This window comes from Brachyhypopomus gauderio, chromosome 16 (genome assembly GCF_052324685.1).
Source record: "Brachyhypopomus gauderio isolate BG-103 chromosome 16, BGAUD_0.2, whole genome shotgun sequence".
Taxonomy (NCBI): domain Eukaryota; kingdom Metazoa; phylum Chordata; class Actinopteri; order Gymnotiformes; family Hypopomidae; genus Brachyhypopomus; species Brachyhypopomus gauderio.
In genome coordinates this window covers 15,814,318-15,833,539 of record NC_135226.1, presented here as the reverse complement: position 1 = coordinate 15,833,539, position 19,222 = coordinate 15,814,318, and the positions used below count along the sequence as shown (strand labels likewise).

Here is a 19,222-nt window from a genome sequence, read left to right as displayed (position 1 = left end):
CTATAGGCAAATGGTAAAGAAGGTTTGAATTGTTGTAGTCAAAGCTATAAATAGAAACTTGGAGAAAATGAAGAGAACGTGAGTTAAGGAAGACGATCACTTTGAAAACATAAATAATTGTTTTGATTTTACTGTCAATATTTAGGGTTTCCTATTTGGGGAATCTGTAGAAAAGAAACATCAAGTACAAGGAAGCTGGTTAACAGTTGCTGGAGCAACCACGGCGTCTAGCTGAGCCAATGACCGACGCTTCAATAGCACATTTATGTCGCAGGCTAATGAACACAACAGCCAATAGGAGAACGGCCCGACAGAGGGGCGTGGCTTTAGATTTACCCGAGACGTAATAACCTGTCGGAGCTTCCGCGGACTAGACGATGCTAAAATCAGATCACTGAGCAAACACAGGTGTTGTGGGCGCGTAAGTGAACCGCTGCTTTGTCTGCAAGGGCAAGTAAGAAAGAAGAGCGGAAAACCCGTCGTTTTACATTTCCGAGAGGTAAACCATTCATTATTATGTATTATCGCGGCTTTATAAAAGTTGTATACAGAAAGTATTTTCTAGTAGTCCTTGCGCGTTACTGTGCGTTTTATGCAAAGAGAATCTACATATAGTAGGTCATGGCTGGCTATGTGGCATTATCTTTATTGCAAATTATTCAAACTCTTGAGAAACGTTTTATTAGGATACATATGAGGCATCACTTTGCGTAGTGTGCGTACGGATGATACATTGACGTCAAAACTATTGGCATCCTCTTGATTTTGCCACAAATTCGAATGAGCACTTTGTACGTTTGTCTACGTATGAGCGACTTTGGAGTGTTATTTAGCTGCGCTATATCAATCATCTCAAGTTAAAAGAGTGTTTATTCTGAAGATGTTCATCCATACAGTCTTTATTCACAGTGTTTCAGCATCGCTTCACCTGTTGTTTTAAAACCCACGTGCAGGCTGGTCTAATAAATTATACAGTGAGTTGAAATACCCCGGGGAATTCCATACACTCGCGTGTATGCGTCGTGCCCTTTTCAGTTATTGTATGAGGGACATTTTACAATACATTATAAAATGCTTCATGACTGATATGTGTACATTAATATCAATGGACAGATTCCCCCAAAAAGGGGGGGATATAAATAAACTGCTGATATAAATAAAACAAACATTATATATATATATATATATATATATATATATATATATATATATATATATATACAGTGAGTCCAAGAAGTATTTGATCCCTTGCTGATTTTCTTCGTTGGCCCACTAATAAAGACATGATCATTCTATACTTTTAATGGTAGATGTATTCTTACATGGAGAGACAGAATATTAAAAAGAAAATCCAGAAAATAAATCTAAGGAATATATATTAATTGATTTGTATTTCATGGAGTGAAATAAGTATTTGATCCCTTAGTATTCATTAGCAGTTCTGGCTTTTACAGACCAGTTAGACACTCCCAATCAACTTGTTACCTGACCTGAAGCCACCTGTTCTCACTAATCACTTGTGTGAAAAACACCTGTCCCCAGAATCAGACAGATCACACAGATTTCAAGGCTGTGTTCGAAATAGTCTACTACATACTACTGGCATACTGATCGAGCCCCAAATCAGTATGTCGTATGCAGTATGTGACCAAAATGAAAATTTCCAGTACGCGAAACATACCCGGATGACCTACTACTTCCGAAAAATATTCCAGTACGCGAACAGAGCTGTCTTCGTGGTGTACTGCATCCCATCATGCAACGCTACGTTCACGTGACCCCGTAGTGTGCTTTGCTTTTGTCGCATACTGGAAACTGTACTACATACTACTACGAGGACCAGTATGCAGTATCCAGTATATACTGAGTCCAGTATGCAGTATCCAGTATGTAGTAGTCTATTTCGAACACAGCCAACGTCTCCAACATGAGTAAAACCAAAGAGCTGTCACAGGACCTCAGAGTCAGAATTGTTGACCTTCACAAAGCTGGAATGGGCTACAAAAAGATTAGTAAGGTGTTGGATGTGAAAGTAACAACTATTGGTGCAATTATCAGAAAGTTTAAAGAGTATAACATGACAATCAACAGACCTCGCCCTGGTACTCCAAAGAAGATTTCGCCTCGTGGGGTGGCAATGATGCTGAGAACGGTCAGAAATCGTCCTGCAACCACTCGGCAGGAGTTAGCAAATGACCTGAAGGCAGCTGGGACCACAGTTTGCAATGAAACAATTGGCAACACTTTGCGCAACAATGGATTCACATCCTGCAGTGCCCGAAAGGTACCCCTGCTGAAGAGAGCACATGTGGAGGCGTGCCTCAAGTATGCCAATGATCATTTGAAAGATGAACCAAGTTATTGGGAGAAGGTTTTGTGGTCAGACGAGACCAAAATTGAACTTTTTGGCCTCAACTCCACCCGCCATGTGTGGAGGAAGAAAAATGCTGCCTATGACCCCAAGAACACTGTGCCCACCGTCAAGCATGGAGGTGGAAGCATAATGTTTTGGGGGTGTTTCTCTGCCAAGGGTACAGGGCTACTACACCGCATCACTGGGAAGATGAATGGAGCCATGTACCGCACAATCCTGAGGGACAACCTCCTCCCCTCTGCCAGGGATCTGAAAATGGGCCGTGGTTGGGTCTTCCAACATGATAACGACCCTAAACATACAGCAAAGGCAACAAAGGATTGGCTCAAGACACATCACATTAAGGTCATGGAGTGGCCCAGCCAGTCGCCAGACCTCAATCCGATCGAAAATCTATGGAGGGAGCTGAAGGTCAGAGTTGCCAAGCGACAGCCCACCAACCTTCATGATTTAGAGAGGATCTGCAAAGAAGAGTGGGCCAAAATTCCCCCTAGTGTGTGTGCTAAACTTGTGGTTAACTACAACAAACGTCTCACCGCTGTGCTTGCAAACAAAGGCTTTGCCACTAAGTATTGAGTGTGTTTGGCAAGAGGGATCAAATACTTATTTTCCTCATTGAAATACAAATTAATTAAAATATATTATTTAAAATTATATTCTGGATTTTTGTCTTGATATTCTGTCTCTCCATGTAAGAATACATCTACCATTAAAAGTATAGAATGATCATGTCTTTATTAGTGGGCCAACGAAGAAAATCAGCAAGGGATCAAATACTTCTTGGACTCACTGTATATATATATATATATATATATATATATATATATATATATATATATATATATATATATATATATATATATATATATATATACACACATACATACATTATATATATATATATATCTGTAACGATACAAAGTCGGAGAGACGCGTGCAGATCAACAGGTCTTTTAATAGGTACACAGAAACATAAAGTAGTCCTGATGACACAGAACTCCGGGAACAGGCAGGAGTATCAGGCAACCAAATCCGAGGGAGCAGGCTAGGAACGAGATACCAGGACACAAGCAGAAGTCGAAACCAGAACTGTAGCCGTGGAAACGCTTGGTATGCACACATGAGAACTGAGGCAATACTTCGCAACTAATGAAAAGGGAAAGGGGCTTAAATAACAGAGGGACAGACTTGCAGGTGAAATCAATAATCCGGTGATGATGATCTTATTATGGCACTTTGGGCTGGCGAGAGTGAGGAATTCTGGGTATTTGAGTCCAGTTGGTTGTGTGATGTGACAATATATATATAAATATATATATACTATATTCACTCACCTTCCTTCCATATATATACTATTGTAGCGTCGGGCCAATGGGGGGTGCCGGAGGGTGACACCATTACCCATGAGCCCTTGCGGCCCCGGCCCTGTTGTGTTTAATTATGCGATGTTTATGTTTGTATAGTGTTTTTAATGACTATTTATTGTGTTTTATTAGTTAAGTCACCCCGGTCCATCCTTTTGTGTACCTGTGCATTATCTTAGTTTCCCCTCCATGTATGTGTAACGTTGCCGTCGTCATGACCTCCCCCTGTGTTTCATGTGCAAGGCGGACCTCATTTAGGCCTCGAGTTATACTGATTGTGCCTGTGAGTGCCAGTTTTATTACAAAGAACAATAAAACCTCTGTTCTGTTTGGAGAATGGACTTCTCTGCAACTTCTTTCTACCACACCACGCCACAATTGGTGTCAGAAGTGGCTCTCCGTGATGAAATATTCCACCTTTCCGGAGAGCTCGAACGGCTTGAAGCAGGGCTGAGAGAGAAGCGAAGGAACGGCAGGAAATCGGTCAGACATCATCTTGACGGGCCAAGCGACATCGTACCACCGTCCCTCGGACGCAGAACGACACCCGCCGGGACGCGCCACACGCGCGACGAGATGTTACCACCACCCGCTGGGACGCGCCACACGCGCGACGAGATGTTACCACCACCCGCTGGGACGCGCCACACGCGCGACGAGATGTTACCACCGCCCGCTGGGACGCGCCACACGCGCGACGAGATGTTACCACCACCCGCCGGGACGCGCCACGAGACGTTACCTCCCGCCGCCACGCGTACATCGGCAACGGAAGCGACGACCGGCCCGACACGCCGGCTCAGCCTGCCTGGCTATGACGGCGAAGCGGATTGGGCAGCGTTCGAGGCTCAGCTCGATGCCGTCGCCAACTACGAAAGCTGGTCGGACGCTGAGACGGCGGTTCAACTGTGCCTGGCGCTACGGGGACCTGCGCTCAGGGTTCTAGTCGGGCTCCCAGCGGAGGACAGGAACGCGCTGACGCCACTCAAAGCGGCACTGAGGAGCAGGTTCGGGCGGCAACCGGACGAGTCGACGGCGAAGCAGCTCTTGGCGGGACGTCGCCGTGCTCGGGGAGAAGGCCTGAGAGTGTTGGCGTCGGAGCTGGCACTGTTGGTTCGCCTGGCCTACCCCCTGTTCCCACGCGAGGCCCAACGGCAGTTAGAACTAGATTTTTTTCTGGGCGCGGTGGAGCCGGCTGAGCTGAGGAGACACGTCCGCCTGTACAACCCGACCACTCTCGACGCTGCCGTGGACGAGGCCGTCAGGGCAGAACAAATCTTCACCGGTGACTGCCTTAACAGGATGCCCCGTCAGACCCGCCCACACGACCGCCAAGCAAGCCACCGACTGGTCTGCTGGAATTGCGGGGCTCACGGCCACAAAGCCAGCCAGTGCAACGGCTCGGGAAACGAGCAAGGAGCCGCCCGGTGAGGGGCGCGGCGACTCCGGTTCTCACTGGCCACCCCTCTTTCGTTGTCTCGAGAATCGCCGGACAACGTGACTGGCATATTTCATGTAAGTTTGGCGATATCTCTGTTACCGCTCTGATTGACACGGGGTCTTCGGTCTCCTTAATTAGGCCTGAACTGATTAATGATTGCTCGGGGGGGCCCGATGCTGTGGAGTGGGTCCGGGGGAATTTAATATCAGTAACCGGCGAGCGGTTTGAGCTGCTAGGGCGCACCAATGTCTCCTTTGACTTCGGGCAGGGACCCGTGGCGCATGAGTTCTGGGTCGGGGATGTGTTTGATCGCTGCATCCTCGGTAATGACTTCTTGGGGAAGAACGGGGCTGTTATCGACTATAGACAGGGGGAGTTGTCGCTAAACGGGCGAAGAGTTGACGTGTGCTGTGGAGATGATGCAGCCTCACGTTCGTGCGTTACATCAGCTGTGCCAGTGAGTCGAGAAATGCTGTCTCCGTCACCGGGGGACCCGGTCCATGAGCTGTGGCTTAGATGTAGCGTGGGCCTGTCCGCGTCGCAGGGCGAGCTACTCAGCGAGCTGCTGAATCGCTATAGGGGACTGTTCGCTGTGAGCGAGCGTGATTGTTCGAGGACGGGGCTGGCGAGCCACGCGATTGACACGGGCGACGCAAAACCTGTCCGCCTGAGACCGCATCGCCTCCCTTTAACCAAGCGTGTGGCAGCCGAACGCCAAATCCGCGAAATGGCAGCGGCCGGCGTAATTGAGCCTTCAAATAGTTCATGGTCTGCCCCCGTGGTCCTAGCCAAGAAGAAGGACGGTTCATGGCGGTTTTGCGTCGACTACCGACGTTTAAATGCTGTGACTAAACTCGACTCTTACCCGATGCCGCGAGTAGACGACACACTCGAGCGGTTAGCTGGCTCAGACTGGTTCAGCTCCCTGGACCTGCGTAGCGGGTACTGGCAGGTCCCGTTGGACGAGTCAGCGAAGGAGAAGACTGCGTTTTCGATCGGTGCAGGTCTTTGGCACTTCAAGGTCCTCCCCTTCGGGCTCTGTAACGCGCCGGCCACTTTCGAGCGGTTAATGGAGCGAGTGTTGTCTGGGGTTCCGAGCAGTAAATGTGTGGTGTATTTGGATGACGTGCTGGTCCATGCTACGGGCTTCGAGTCTGCGCTGGCCAACCTAGAGTTGGTACTGGGCTTAGTGAAGGAGGCCAATCTGTCCCTCAACCCGGCTAAATGTAACCTCCTTCAGCGTCGCATTAATTTTCTCGGGCATGTGGTCAGCGGAGAGGGCATAGCCACTGATCCCGGCAAGACGGCCGCGGTCCGTGAATGGCCCACTCCGCGTACGGTGCGACAAGTTCGCAGTTTCCTCGGGCTCGCGTCATACTACCGCCGTTTTGTAAAGGGCTTCGCGGACATTGCTGCCCCCCTTCACCACCTGACAAGGGGTGGCGGAACGAGATTTAGCTGGCCTGACGACGCCGAGTGTGCTTTCCGTACACTAAAGCAGAGACTGTGCAGTGCGCCTGTTCTGGCCTATCCTTCCCCCACTGAGCGCTTTATTGTCGACACTGATGCAAGCGACCACGGGTTGGGTGCTGTACTGTCACAGGTCCAAGAGGGCTCAGAGCGCGCAATAGCATACTTCAGCCGCCGCCTGGACAAAGCTGAGAAAAATTATTGTGTGACACGGCGCGAGCTGTTAGCAGTGGTTGAAGGGCTTTGGCATTTCCGACCTTACGTGTACGGCGTACCTTTTCTGCTGAGGACAGACCATGCTTCACTGCAATGGCTGTTGAACTTCCGGGAGCCTGAGGGCCAGCTAGCGAGATGGTTAGCCAGGCTACAAGAGTTTAACTTTGTGGTAGAGCACAGACCGGGCAGAATCCACGGGAATGCTGACGCACTGTCTCGCCGGCCGTGCGCTTCCCACGATTGCAAGCACTGCCAGCGCGCTGAGGGAAAGGCAGAAACTGTCGGTGTATGTGCAGCGGTGGGCCGGACTGCTGTTGCCCCTCCTGTGTCACCCTGTATCTCCACTGCGGAGCTGGCTGCGGCTCAGAGGGCCGACCCGGACCTGGCATGGGCGCTGGACGCTTTGGAGGCGGCCGCCGTGCCGGACTGGGACGACGTGGTACGACGGGGACCCGTAGCTAAGGCGTTGCGATCCAACTGGGACAGCCTGAGAATCGCTGGGGGCGTCCTGCACAGAACTTGGGAGGACCCGAGCACTGGAAGCCGCTTAACTCAAACTGTAGTACCGCAGGGCCTACGTGACACTGTTCTGCAGGCTGTCCACGGTCTGCCAGGCTCAGGCCACTTTGGCATCACAAAAACTCTTCACAGACTGAGACAGAGATTCTGGTGGCCGGGCTGCAGAGCTGGAGTTGAACTGTTTGTCCATTGTTGTGACACGTGCGCTGCCAAGAAGGGACCGGCGAGAGTCTCACGTGCGCCCCTCCACCCCATGCAATCCGGCTGCCCCATGGAGAGGGTGGCAGTGGATGTACTGGGGCCGTTTCCAGTGACTGAGTCGGGCAACCGCTACGTGCTCGTGGCCATGGACTACTTCACGAAATGGCCCGAGGCGTATGCGGTGCCCGACCAAAGCGCCGTTACTACAGCAGAGACCCTGCTCCATGAGTTTTTCTGTCGCTTCGGCGTCCCAGAGGTCCTACATAGCGACCAAGGCCGAAACTTTGAGTCGGACGTCATGACCGAGGTTTGCCGCCTGCTGGGGGTGCACAGGACTCGAACAACTCCTCTTCATCCACAGGGTGATGGCCTGGTCGAGCGGTTCAATCGAACCCTGGCTACTCAACTGGCCATGGCTACACAGGAGAACCAGCGTGACTGGGACAAACAACTGCCTCTCGTCCTGCTGGCATGCCGCTCCGCCTTACAGGAGACTACTGGTTTCACCCCCGCCATGCTTATGTTCGGCCGTGAACTGCGATCACCTGTGGACCTGGCATTTGGGGCACCTCCCACTGATGATGTTAATGTTGAACCTGGCCCTGTGTTCGTTTCTAGGCTGCGGACAAGACTACTCGACGTCCACAAGCGAGCCAGGGGTAGCCAGGCGGGGGCCGGACTGCGCCAGAAACGCGCCTATGACATGCGCTGCTACGGCGGGCCCCTGCCCGTGCACTCTGAGGTTTGGCTGTACAATCCCCGTCGAAAGAAGGGACTGTGCCCCAAGCTGCAGTCCGCATGGGTGGGGCCTTGCACTGTGCTCGCGCGTGTCAGTGACGTGGTCTACCGGATCCGCTGGGGCCGGCGGCGCCTCGTGGTGCACCGCGACCGCCTTGCCCCGTACCAGCCTAAGGTGCAGGGTGCTGGACGCTGCCCGGACTCTTCACCGCCTGTCTCCCCGGTTATTGGTCCTGCTGCTTCCCCTGTGGCCGGTCCGGCCAGGCCACAGCGCACGCGGAGGCTACCGCGGCGCCTGCAGGACTGTGTGACATAGATTGTTCTGTGAACTGCATTGTTAACATTCTCATGCCGAGTTATGGACTGTTCTTTCTATGTGTGTACATGTATATATATATATATATATACGCATTTTTAATTGTGTCTGTAACTATTGATTGCCTTATTTACTGTTCTCCCTCTGTTTGTTATGCCAAGTCCGTTATGTGCCAGGTGTTTATTGTGCATTGTGGTGATGCCTAATCTTTTTGATGCCACCTTGACAACGTTACCGTACTGCTGTGCTCATGTTAATGCCTTGTACACGACATGCGTATGTCTTGAGTTGTACTGCCCTTGCTTTTTTTTTCTTTCCTCCAGGATTGTATTTGCGCTTTACATGCGCGTTGAGTAGGATCTGCCTCATACGGCTGTAATTGTGTGTTTGATGCCATGTTTCTGCCCTTATACGCTACTGGACTGTCTTGTGTGTGGTCGCCGGGACGGCTGACCTCTTGGGGGGGGGCTGTGTAGCGTCGGGCCAATGGGGGGTGCCGGAGGGTGACACCATTACCCATGAGCCCTTGCGGCCCCGGCCCTGTTGTGTTTAATTATGCGATGTTTATGTTTGTATAGTGTTTTTAATGACTATTTATTGTGTTTTATTAGTTAAGTCACCCCGGTCCATCCTTTTGTGTACCTGTGCATTATCTTAGTTTCCCCTCCATGTATGTGTAACGTTGCCGTCGTCATGACCTCCCCCTGTGTTTCATGTGCAAGGCGGACCTCATTTAGGCCTCGAGTTATACTGATTGTGCCTGTGAGTGCCAGTTTTATTACAAAGAACAATAAAACCTCTGTTCTGTTTGGAGAATGGACTTCTCTGCAACTTCTTTCTACCACACCACGCCACACTATATTCACTCACCTTCCTTGACTCATATATGAGCTTAAGTGACATCCTATTCCTAATCCGTGACGTTGGTCCACCCTTTGCAGCTACAACAGCTTCAACTCTTCTGGGAAGGTTGTCCACAAGGTTTATGAGTGTGTTTATGGGGATTTTTGACCATTCTTCCACAAGCGCATTTATGAGGTCACATACTGATGTAGGATGATCTATCGGCGGGTTCTATTGAGGTCAGGACTCAGGCCAGTCAAGTTCATCCACACACACCATCCATGTCTTTATGGACTTTGTTGAGAGAGGAAGGGGCCAGCTCCAAACTGTTCTCACAAAGGAGCATGGAATTGTCCAAAATGTCTTGATATGCTGAAGCATTCAGAATTCCATTCACTGGAACTAAAGGGCCAAGCTCCTGAAAATAACCCCACACCATAATCCCCCCTCGACCAAACGTTAAACTTAGCACAATGCAGTCAGACAAGTACCATTCTCCTGGCAACCGCCAAACCCAGACTCGTCCATCAGATTACCAGATGGAGAAGTGCGATTCGTCACTCCAGAGAACGCACCTCCACTGCTCTAGAGTCCAGTGGCATCTGCTGACCCCGATCCGTCAGTTAACATGGCCTACCACTTTGTGGCTGAAATGCTGTCATTCCCAAACATTTCCATTTTCTTATAATACAGCTGACAGTTGACTAGAATATTTACGAGCAAGGAAATTGCATGACTGGATTTTTTGCACAGGTGGCATCCTATCACAGCGACCCATTCTTTCACAAATGTTTGTAAAAACAGTCTGCATGTCTATGTGCTTAATTTTATACAACTGTGGCCATGGAAGTGATTGGAACCCCTGATTCCAATAATTTGGTTGGGTGAGCAAATACAGTGTATAGTGTGTGTGTGTGTGTGTGTGTGTGTGTGTGTGTGTGTGTGTGTGTGTGTGTGTGTGTATGTATATATATTAGTGCTGGGCGATTTTCATGATTAATTCGGTTAATTCGAATGACAGTTTTAACGTGATTTTCAAAATGGTGTAATCGAGATTTTATACCTTTACATACAGACATTTTATCTTTTTAATAAAAAAATATCCGAAAATGCTACTAATTTCTGAAGTGACACGAACGCAAAAAATTGCAGTTTTTACCTTGTTTACGACACTTCCTACAGACCAATGCGCGCAGAATTCTAAAACAAAGCAGCAGGCCAAAATGGAGAGTTCACTAGATTGCTCTGAACGCTTGATCCAAGCCAACTTGCATGGAAATACCTTTGTATTCCTGCAACCAGTGCTCCTTCTGAGCGAGTTTTCAGTGCAGCTGGAAACATTGTAACATGCCAGAGGGCATCTCTCAAGCCTGAAACAGTTGATGGGCTTGTGCTTTTGTCAAGAAACGTTAAAAAATTTATGTTTTTATGTGGCCATGGTGTACATAATTTTTTTATATTTAGATTGATGGGAGATTCTTGTTATTGTTAAAAAATCTTTTTTTAATATATTGGTTTCTAATACGTTTGAATCCCTCGAAAATAAATATAAAATAAATAAGTTTAAAAGCTCTTGATGGTGCTGTTGTACTATTTTGGCACATGTACATCCATCCATCCATCCATTATCTGAACCGCTTAATCTCGCTAGTCAGGGTCACGGGGGGGCCGGAGCCAATCCCAGCATCTCCGGGCGAAGGCAGGGTACACCATGGGCAGGTCGCCAGTCCGCACATGTACATTTAAATTTAAAATAAAAACAAAAAAAATTAAGCTATTTTTTTGTTATACAAGAACTAATAAAATCGTAATCCAAAATCACTCATAAATGTGAAAAAAAATCAAAATCCCCCCCCCCCCAATATCGCCCAGCTCTAATATATATATATATATATATATATATATATATATATATAGTGACGGACAGGGTGAGCAAAGAAAAAGGAAGCGAAAGGATGGTTTAATTGAAAGTGCGCAAAAAAAAACCCGTGACATAGATCCAAATTAAGGAGATAATGACCAGCGGTCAACTGGTACAAAGACAAGACATATATAGGCAAACAAACGACCCTCAGGTGAGACGGATCACGGGCTCTGCCCACCTGAGGGACGCACACAATGCAACAAAACAACAACAGCCGCTGTGGACGGAGGCGACCGGTAGGGGGCCGCCTCACCGTGACATATATAAAATATGACATACATAAAAAGTTTCTTTATATAGCACCTTTCATACACACTGGCAATTCAAAGTGCTTTACACAAGAAAAGAAAGAAGATTATTACGACTCGAGATCTATCACCTTGGGAAGGTGTTGCCCATAGTTATGGTTATAAATATGGTTATAAAAATTGCTTTGTGACAAGCACATGTTACTTGAGTTACATCATGAATCCAGTCATTAACTTATATATGTATTTTAGGGTTGCAACGGTATGAGATTTTCACGGTATGATAACCGTCTCAGAAAATACCGCGGTATCACGGTTATCACGGTATCACAGTTAGTTTGTATATTATTAAAAGATACACCGACCCTTAAAGAAATTACAAGTTATTTTTGTTCAATTAACTATTTATTGTAGAAACCTGGAACTATTGTATACAAAATGTGTCCTTTAAAAAAATAAGCTGTACACATGTTTATATAAATACTGCAAAATTAGAGAAACCTAAATCATGGATTTCAGTACAATTATTTAAGTTTAAATTATTTAATATCTGATAAACTCAGCCTGGGTCAGTGTCTGATCAACAACTGTTGTAAACGTCCGTTGTACTGCCAAGTTGGAATATAACCAGATACTGCAGGAAGAGAGGATTTATTTCTGACATCATCACAATAGAGATTTCTATTTTAAGGTTTTCACACCGAGTCTGGTTTTAACATATCAAAAACAGGTACGTTAGAATTTGAACGCATGTAAATTAATAGCGTCTTTCACATCCAGTGAAAGCAATGACCATAAAAAGCTAGGTTTATACTTTCACTAGTGACCGTAGCACGCGACTCCGCACAGTTCTTTTGTCTTACGTTAACAAATACGAGCCTCTTTTAATTCCAGGACAAAACATGAGAGAACGTGAAGACGTTAAGATTGGGCGTTTTGGAAATAAACAACCATTAAATAATGTGATGAAAAAGCGAATTATTTCGAGTATATGTATAAATATTTAACTTAATTAAGTTTAAGGTGCTGGGAAATATTGAAACGGACCTTTAAAGTGACGTACAAGTGTTTTAATTCCACCTTTTAAACGTGTATGAATCCTGCAAACGTGACTTTGTTCATTGCGCTGAGGCGCAGCGCGCAAAGTTACAAAATTCGAGAGGTGTACGACCTCGCGAATCGACAGCGCGCGAGACCCTCGCGCACGGGCGGAGCCACCGCGATTACGTCATTTTCGCCACTGATTTTAGTTTAGCTTTTTTTTTTTGTAAAAAAATGTGTTAAGTCTGATGCACTTTCTGCCATTCTCACTGCTGTGTGCTGAGTAGCTGAACCGGAGCGGAGTTGCGCATGCGCGGGTCAGTTTCTCCGCTGGCTTGCTTTTTACCGGTAATAAGCAAACGCACACGGTATGATAACCGTGCATTTTAATACCGTGGTATACCGTGAAACCGGTTACCGCTGCAACCCTAATGTATATATTATGTGTGTGTATGCTATTTACAATATCTGGATTTTAGGAGTAACTAATACCAAAACAACAAACAAAAGCCATACTAAGTTCAAGCAAAACACAGGCTAGCTAAACCTACACACAAACCCGCTACCATAAGCACCGACCAAAAAAACCCATACCCCAAAGAAAATGGCAGTCATTCTAACACACACAACACTGTAGTCAGCACTAGCCAAAACTGGATGGATGGATGGATGGATGGATTTAGGTTTAGACGGATGTATTTTACAAATATGTAGTATGAAGATATATAGCATATCTAATAACATATATATATATAACATCTTTAATTGAAGAATGTTTAAATTTGTTGAATAGGATTGAGTAGAGGTAGCCTTTTTTAAGCACACATTTTGCCTCTCTGCATGTCAGCATGTTGCCTTAGTCTGTAATTATGAAGTAATTATACTTGCATTTGCAGGCAACATCTCCAGCTCTTCTGTGTGTGCCTGTGTGAGTAAAATATATCCTGGTCTATGTGTGAATGATATATCCTGATTTATGTGTGATATATCCTGGTCTATGTGCGATTGATATATCTTGGTTTATGTGTGATATATCCTGGTCTATGTGTGAGTGATTTATCCTGGTCTATGTGTGAATGATATATCCTGATTTATGTGTGATATATCCTGGTCTATGTGTGAGTGATTTATCCGGGTCTATGTGTGAATGATATATCCTGATTTATGTGTGATATATCCTGGTCTATGTGTGATTGATATATCCTGGTTTATGTGTGATATATCCTGGTCTATGTGTGAGTGATTTATCCTGGTCTATGTGTGATTGATATATCCTGATTTATGTGTGATATATCCTGGTCTATGTGTGACTGATATATCCTGGTTTATGTGTGATATATCCTGGTCTATGTGTGAGTGATTTACCCTGGTTTATGTGTGATTGATATATCCTAGTATAAAAACATATTTTGTGTGTATAACACGTTTATATCACTCACACATAAACTAGGACCTAGATATGTGATTTATCAAGTGATGTTAATTTGATTGTGGAAGGCACAAATTCATTTAAAAATGAAACAAAACATTTAGCCATTACTTTCTGAACCTTTTCTAAAGAGCTGCTTTTTAGACTATCAATTCCTCAGAATAGCTTCAAATATAATATTTTAGTTACCACATTCTCTCTTTTCTTACTGAATAGGTATTGTTTGTTCTATTCAAACATGTCGCTTCTGTTGACTGTTGATATGACTATTGATTGGGTAACTCAAATTCTTAAATGTACCCTTTCGACATACACTGTGTCACTAAGATTACCAAAAGCTTTGATATGATCTATAATTTACCACCGTCACCATCGTTGATGCGGCTGGAGGCCGCTGGATTTGTTATCCACTCTGCAATTAATGAATAGCAACTAGGATGTTGTGGGAGGCATCGTCTTGCTGTTTGCATTGGATTCACACACTGCAGTAGGTTTAGAGCCTGCTGGTATCTTGTTTACTTACGTCTTTACTTTATCAAGTACACTGTGCTCTCATCCGTTGCAACAGGCCAATTATACCTCACAGGGTGAGCTATGGTGAAGGTTGCCTCCTCTCTAAGAATAACTGCACCTCACCTCCCTTGTCTGTTCTTTCTTGCTGTAGCTGTAAACCTAAAATGGCTGCCGACTGCCCCCTGAGATCTGAGGTGGAAGAACTCCAGAGACGAGCCAATCAGGTGACGGATGAGGTAACGGCACCGGCGAATGTTTTAAGCATCATACCTTGATCAACTTTGACAGTAAGATGGTAGCCGTATTGCCCGTCACATGGAAATTCAGTGTTCTTAATGCATTTTCAGACTGAACTAAAACGTTAAATCTCTTTAGCAAGTCAGCATGACAGCTATTCATTTTTCAACAGCATCATATGTTCAGCATTAATAAACTAGGGCCCCTCAATAATTAGGTTGCAAAATGTGCCGATTGTCGCTGTTGTCTCATTGCGGGGATAATGTTGCTGTTGTTTTTTTACCCCCTTCATGATGATTATAGCTGGGCACATGTGTCTGTAACGCATGAGAACTAGGAGAAGGACACAAATGCTGCTGAGAGTCAGATTTATTGGAAGGAGCAGGAGTTACCTCCTGTCTCCTAACCAGATCAGCTCGAATCGCTCTTGAACGGCGAGGCATTACGTTTACATACACACAGAGAGTTTCCAGACAACTAAACACTGCCAATGCAATGATAAAACTCCTTGGGTGAATGATAGCACAACAGACTCATTGACTAATACCTCTCGGACATGACAGAGAATACACAAAAGACGAACGGGTTATCGCACAAACAGTAAACAAACAAACGCATTCAGGGAACAGAACATACAAACTGTCACAACAGCAAACACCAGATTGACTCACAAGGAAGGACTGGGCACACGGGAATATAAACCAAACACATCAAGGAGTTAAACCTAAAGAGCTGATCAGAACTAATAATGGGCGGCGGGATCAAGGGGCGTGACAGGGGAACGCTACGGAGATTCAACTAAAAACTAAACTAAGGGAAACATGAAGACCTCACATAGGTTGGGGCGGAGTAGACGTTACAGTGTCATTCGTTCCTTTTCAGGGGCTTAGTCTATGGCAGCGGTGACCTCACCTCTGCAACCCCATTAAGTAAAGGTTACCACAGGTGTGCGTTGACCTCAGCAGGGAATATAACACAGACTCTATAATCTCCTGCTTGAGCTCCAGTAGTCGGGCACCAGCTACATGCCCAGTTTCAGTGCCAAGAATAAAACAAGTCATGATTATTATTGTCGCTTCTGTGCACCTGTCAAGGAGATGATGAGTTCAGTAGCAGCGGTTCCCAGTAGATCATGCAGGATTGTTCTCACTGGATTGCTCTCTTGATTCTTTCCACTTCTAGTCTCTAGAGATCACCAGAAACATGAAGCTTCTATTGGAGGAGGTGAGAGACTACAACTACTACTATACTATTACTACTTACTACTACTATACTATTATTATTACTACTACTATACTATTACTACTAGTAGTACTACTACTACTATACTATTACTACTACAACTACTTCTATTACTACTTAAGTAATAATAATGTTATTATTATGACTAAAAATAATAAGTAGAATAATAATACCTGTTTGTTATGATATAATATATTTATACTATTCTTTTATCTTATTAAAATATTAAACGTATTGTTACTCATAATCCAGGACTGTTATTTTTTCCATAATGTTGTCCCAGCCTTAATGAGCACGTTAGCTGTTTTCACTGTACTACAGTGGTCTGAGAGCAGAGGCAGTGCCAGTGACCTTTTCCTCTGTGTGTGGCCTCTAATAGTTCATTACTGTTCTTCTGAAATGAGATTTTGTGTATCCAGACGTGTGGCCGTAGTCAAAGTGAATGAACGACAGCTCATGTTCTTTGTTTTCTGTAAAATGACTCATCTGTCCTGGGCCCCTGGGCACAAACACAGCTTCTGGACATGCAAACACCTGTGATGTGTACACACATGCGCATCCACACTTCATTGTAATGAGAAACACATGCATACAATACTAAACTATAGGTAATATGCTTACATCTCTACATCACAGTATGTTTATCCATCGTTCATTTACAGTTACTCGTTGTTTGTATTTTATTACTAGCAGAATATGCGAGGTTTAATCTGCTAATCTTCCTTTAATCCATGCGTTATGTAGTAGGGTAGTCTAATAATCTGCACATGTTTATTGTACAGTTTAATGTACTTTTGTGTTGATCTTGCTTCTAATATGCTTTGAACAGAGCAAAGATGCAGGAATCAAGACATTAGTCATGCTGGATGAACAAGGCGGTAATAACACAATAATTATTCCCTCAATCTGTCCTTGCACCTTGTCATGTAATGTGCACTGTAATAGCCAACAGTCAAATGAACCGAACCTTAACATTCAGACACCATTTGATTTCTTTTTTTGAGAAGTGTTTGGTTTTGGGTTAAAACCCGCATATTCCACATTGCACGCCCTGTTGTCCAGAGCAACTGGAACGCATTGAAGAAGGACTAGACCAGATTAATCAAGATATGAGGGAGGCCGAGAAAAACCTCACTGACCTGGGCAAATGCTGCGGCCTGTGTTCCTGCGATAAGTAAGCGATGCTGAGATCTCGTACAGACACTGAACACGAGTCAGTTATAAATCGCAGTTTAAACCTTAAGGTAGTAAGACAGATTAATCGATCATTTTATTTCATCGTCTTATTGCCAATCTTTTCAGGCTGAAGGACTTTGAAGCAAGTGGAGCTTACAAGAAGGTGTGGAGTAATAATCAGGACGGCGTGGTGTCCAACCAACCCCCATCCCGTGTGGTGGACGAGAGAGAGAAAATGACCATGAGTGGTGGATATATCAGAAGGTCCTAGAACATGACTTTCAAATGCAGACTGAAAAACCTTACTTGTGGAAAATTTCAGTTTTGTTAAATAACTGAAACTCTAGTGCATTTTGATTCGTATTGTTTGTTAATTGCACTTTTCGTTGTCTGATATAGACCTAATTCTTATTTTGATCTTCTTGTAGGTATTCGCATTGATTCTTGCTTTTCATCAGTATTCTTGTTCAACTGTATCTTGAATTCATAGCCTACCGTACTGGCTAGGATACGTTATATGAGTAGACAAAGCACTAAAGTCGTTCTTTTCAACGGCATCTGCTATATATCTAAAACGTAAATGTAGTCTCTAAATGTAAACTCTCTCAGGGTGACTAACGATGCACGGGAGGACGAGATGGAGGAGAACTTGGCCCAGGTGGGCAGCATTCTCGGCAACTTGAGAAGCATGGCGCTCGACATGGGCAATGAAATCGACACTCAGAACGTCCAGATTGACCGCGTTCAGGGGAAGGTGGGTGACTTTCGCTTTTCATTTTAACATTAGCCATGTACTGTGTTAGACGGTATTCTCATCCTGTTTTCTCGTCCTGTTTTTTCTGCTTTCGCAGGCCAATGTCAATGAGTCTCGCATCAATGAGGCTAATCAGAAGGCCAACAAACTAATAGCAAGATAAACACAGCGGGGATGTGCCAAGCCTTCGTTTTGTCTCCTATATCACACACCTAAAAGAGTACACACCACGGAAAGAATATAAATCCCTTAATGTTCGGTTCATTTTGTAAAATAATTTCTTATGGAAATATATTAACTGTAATTTAAGATGAGTAGAGAAATGTTGTATTTATTTTTCAGTTCATAACTTTACATAAAGACATGTGTTGTTACATTTCTCTAGTTGTTACATGGACTGTTTATTTGTTGTACTTCAGTGTATCTCTTAATGAATGGGTTTTATGTAAGAACAATCCTGTAGATACTTAATGATAATGTGTAGTTATTTGTTATAACCCATATATTTTTGACAACCAGCAGTGCAATTGTGTGTGTAGTTTGTATTTGTGTGCCTCTTTGAAATGGTTGAAACAAAAATTCAAGTTCAAAGATTATTAATGTTCTGGTGTGTTTACCCAAATAACATTTTGGAGTAGAGATATAATTTCAAGAAAAAAATGAAAAAGAGGTAAAACCCTCTTTTGCCGGGCCATTTTCAGTTTGTATTTTTGTCAAGTTATGTATTTGTAATAAATATAAGTTTTGAGTGGGATTGATACTTCCAAGAAATTTAATCGTGCTTCATTTTATATGCGCTCACGAGTGCCATCTGTTGGATAAAACGTGAACATAAATATTGCTGTTAAATATCGAGAAGACGCGAACTCAAAATGGAGGTGTGCAGTGTGCAGGCTTGGTGCACCCTTTTAGTATAAAACTTGTTTTAATAACTCACTGAGAATTATAAAATTTTCAATATCAAAATTAGGCTACAAAAGCATACAAGTACTTTGCATTATGTCCAATTTAAGGATATTTGTTGTGTAAATGTATGACCTCCGTTATGAGCTTTTTTACAAGCTGCAGTCTAGTAGCTGAAGTAACTAAGGCTAGTACAATTCATTCGTTTTTTAACTAAACTTTAACTACTTTATTTAGTGCGTACCTGTAATAAACATGTATACGCAGATGCCT

At 44.6% G+C, this 19,222-nt stretch overlaps 1 protein-coding gene across 2 annotated transcripts; it reads left to right on the top strand.

Moving 5' to 3' along the window:
- Positions 1–356: 356 nt before the first annotated feature.
- On the top strand, positions 357–18,801 carry LOC143478223 (synaptosomal-associated protein 25). 2 transcript variants are annotated; one of them, XM_076977190.1, is made up of 8 exons: positions 357–499; positions 14,789–14,873; positions 16,057–16,098; positions 16,946–16,994; positions 17,179–17,290; positions 17,419–17,556; positions 17,902–18,046; positions 18,144–18,800. In XM_076977190.1, the coding sequence occupies exons 2-8, from the start codon at positions 14,802–14,804 to the stop codon at positions 18,207–18,209; spliced, it is 624 nt and encodes a 207-aa protein (XP_076833305.1). In that variant the 5' UTR covers positions 357–499; positions 14,789–14,801; the 3' UTR covers positions 18,210–18,800. The 2 variants fall into 2 exon arrangements, with proteins under 2 accessions (XP_076833305.1, XP_076833306.1); XM_076977191.1 differs by lacking the exon at positions 357–499 and adding an exon at positions 5,113–5,253 and having other exon boundaries at positions 18,144–18,801.
- Positions 18,802–19,222: the final 421 nt, after the last annotated feature.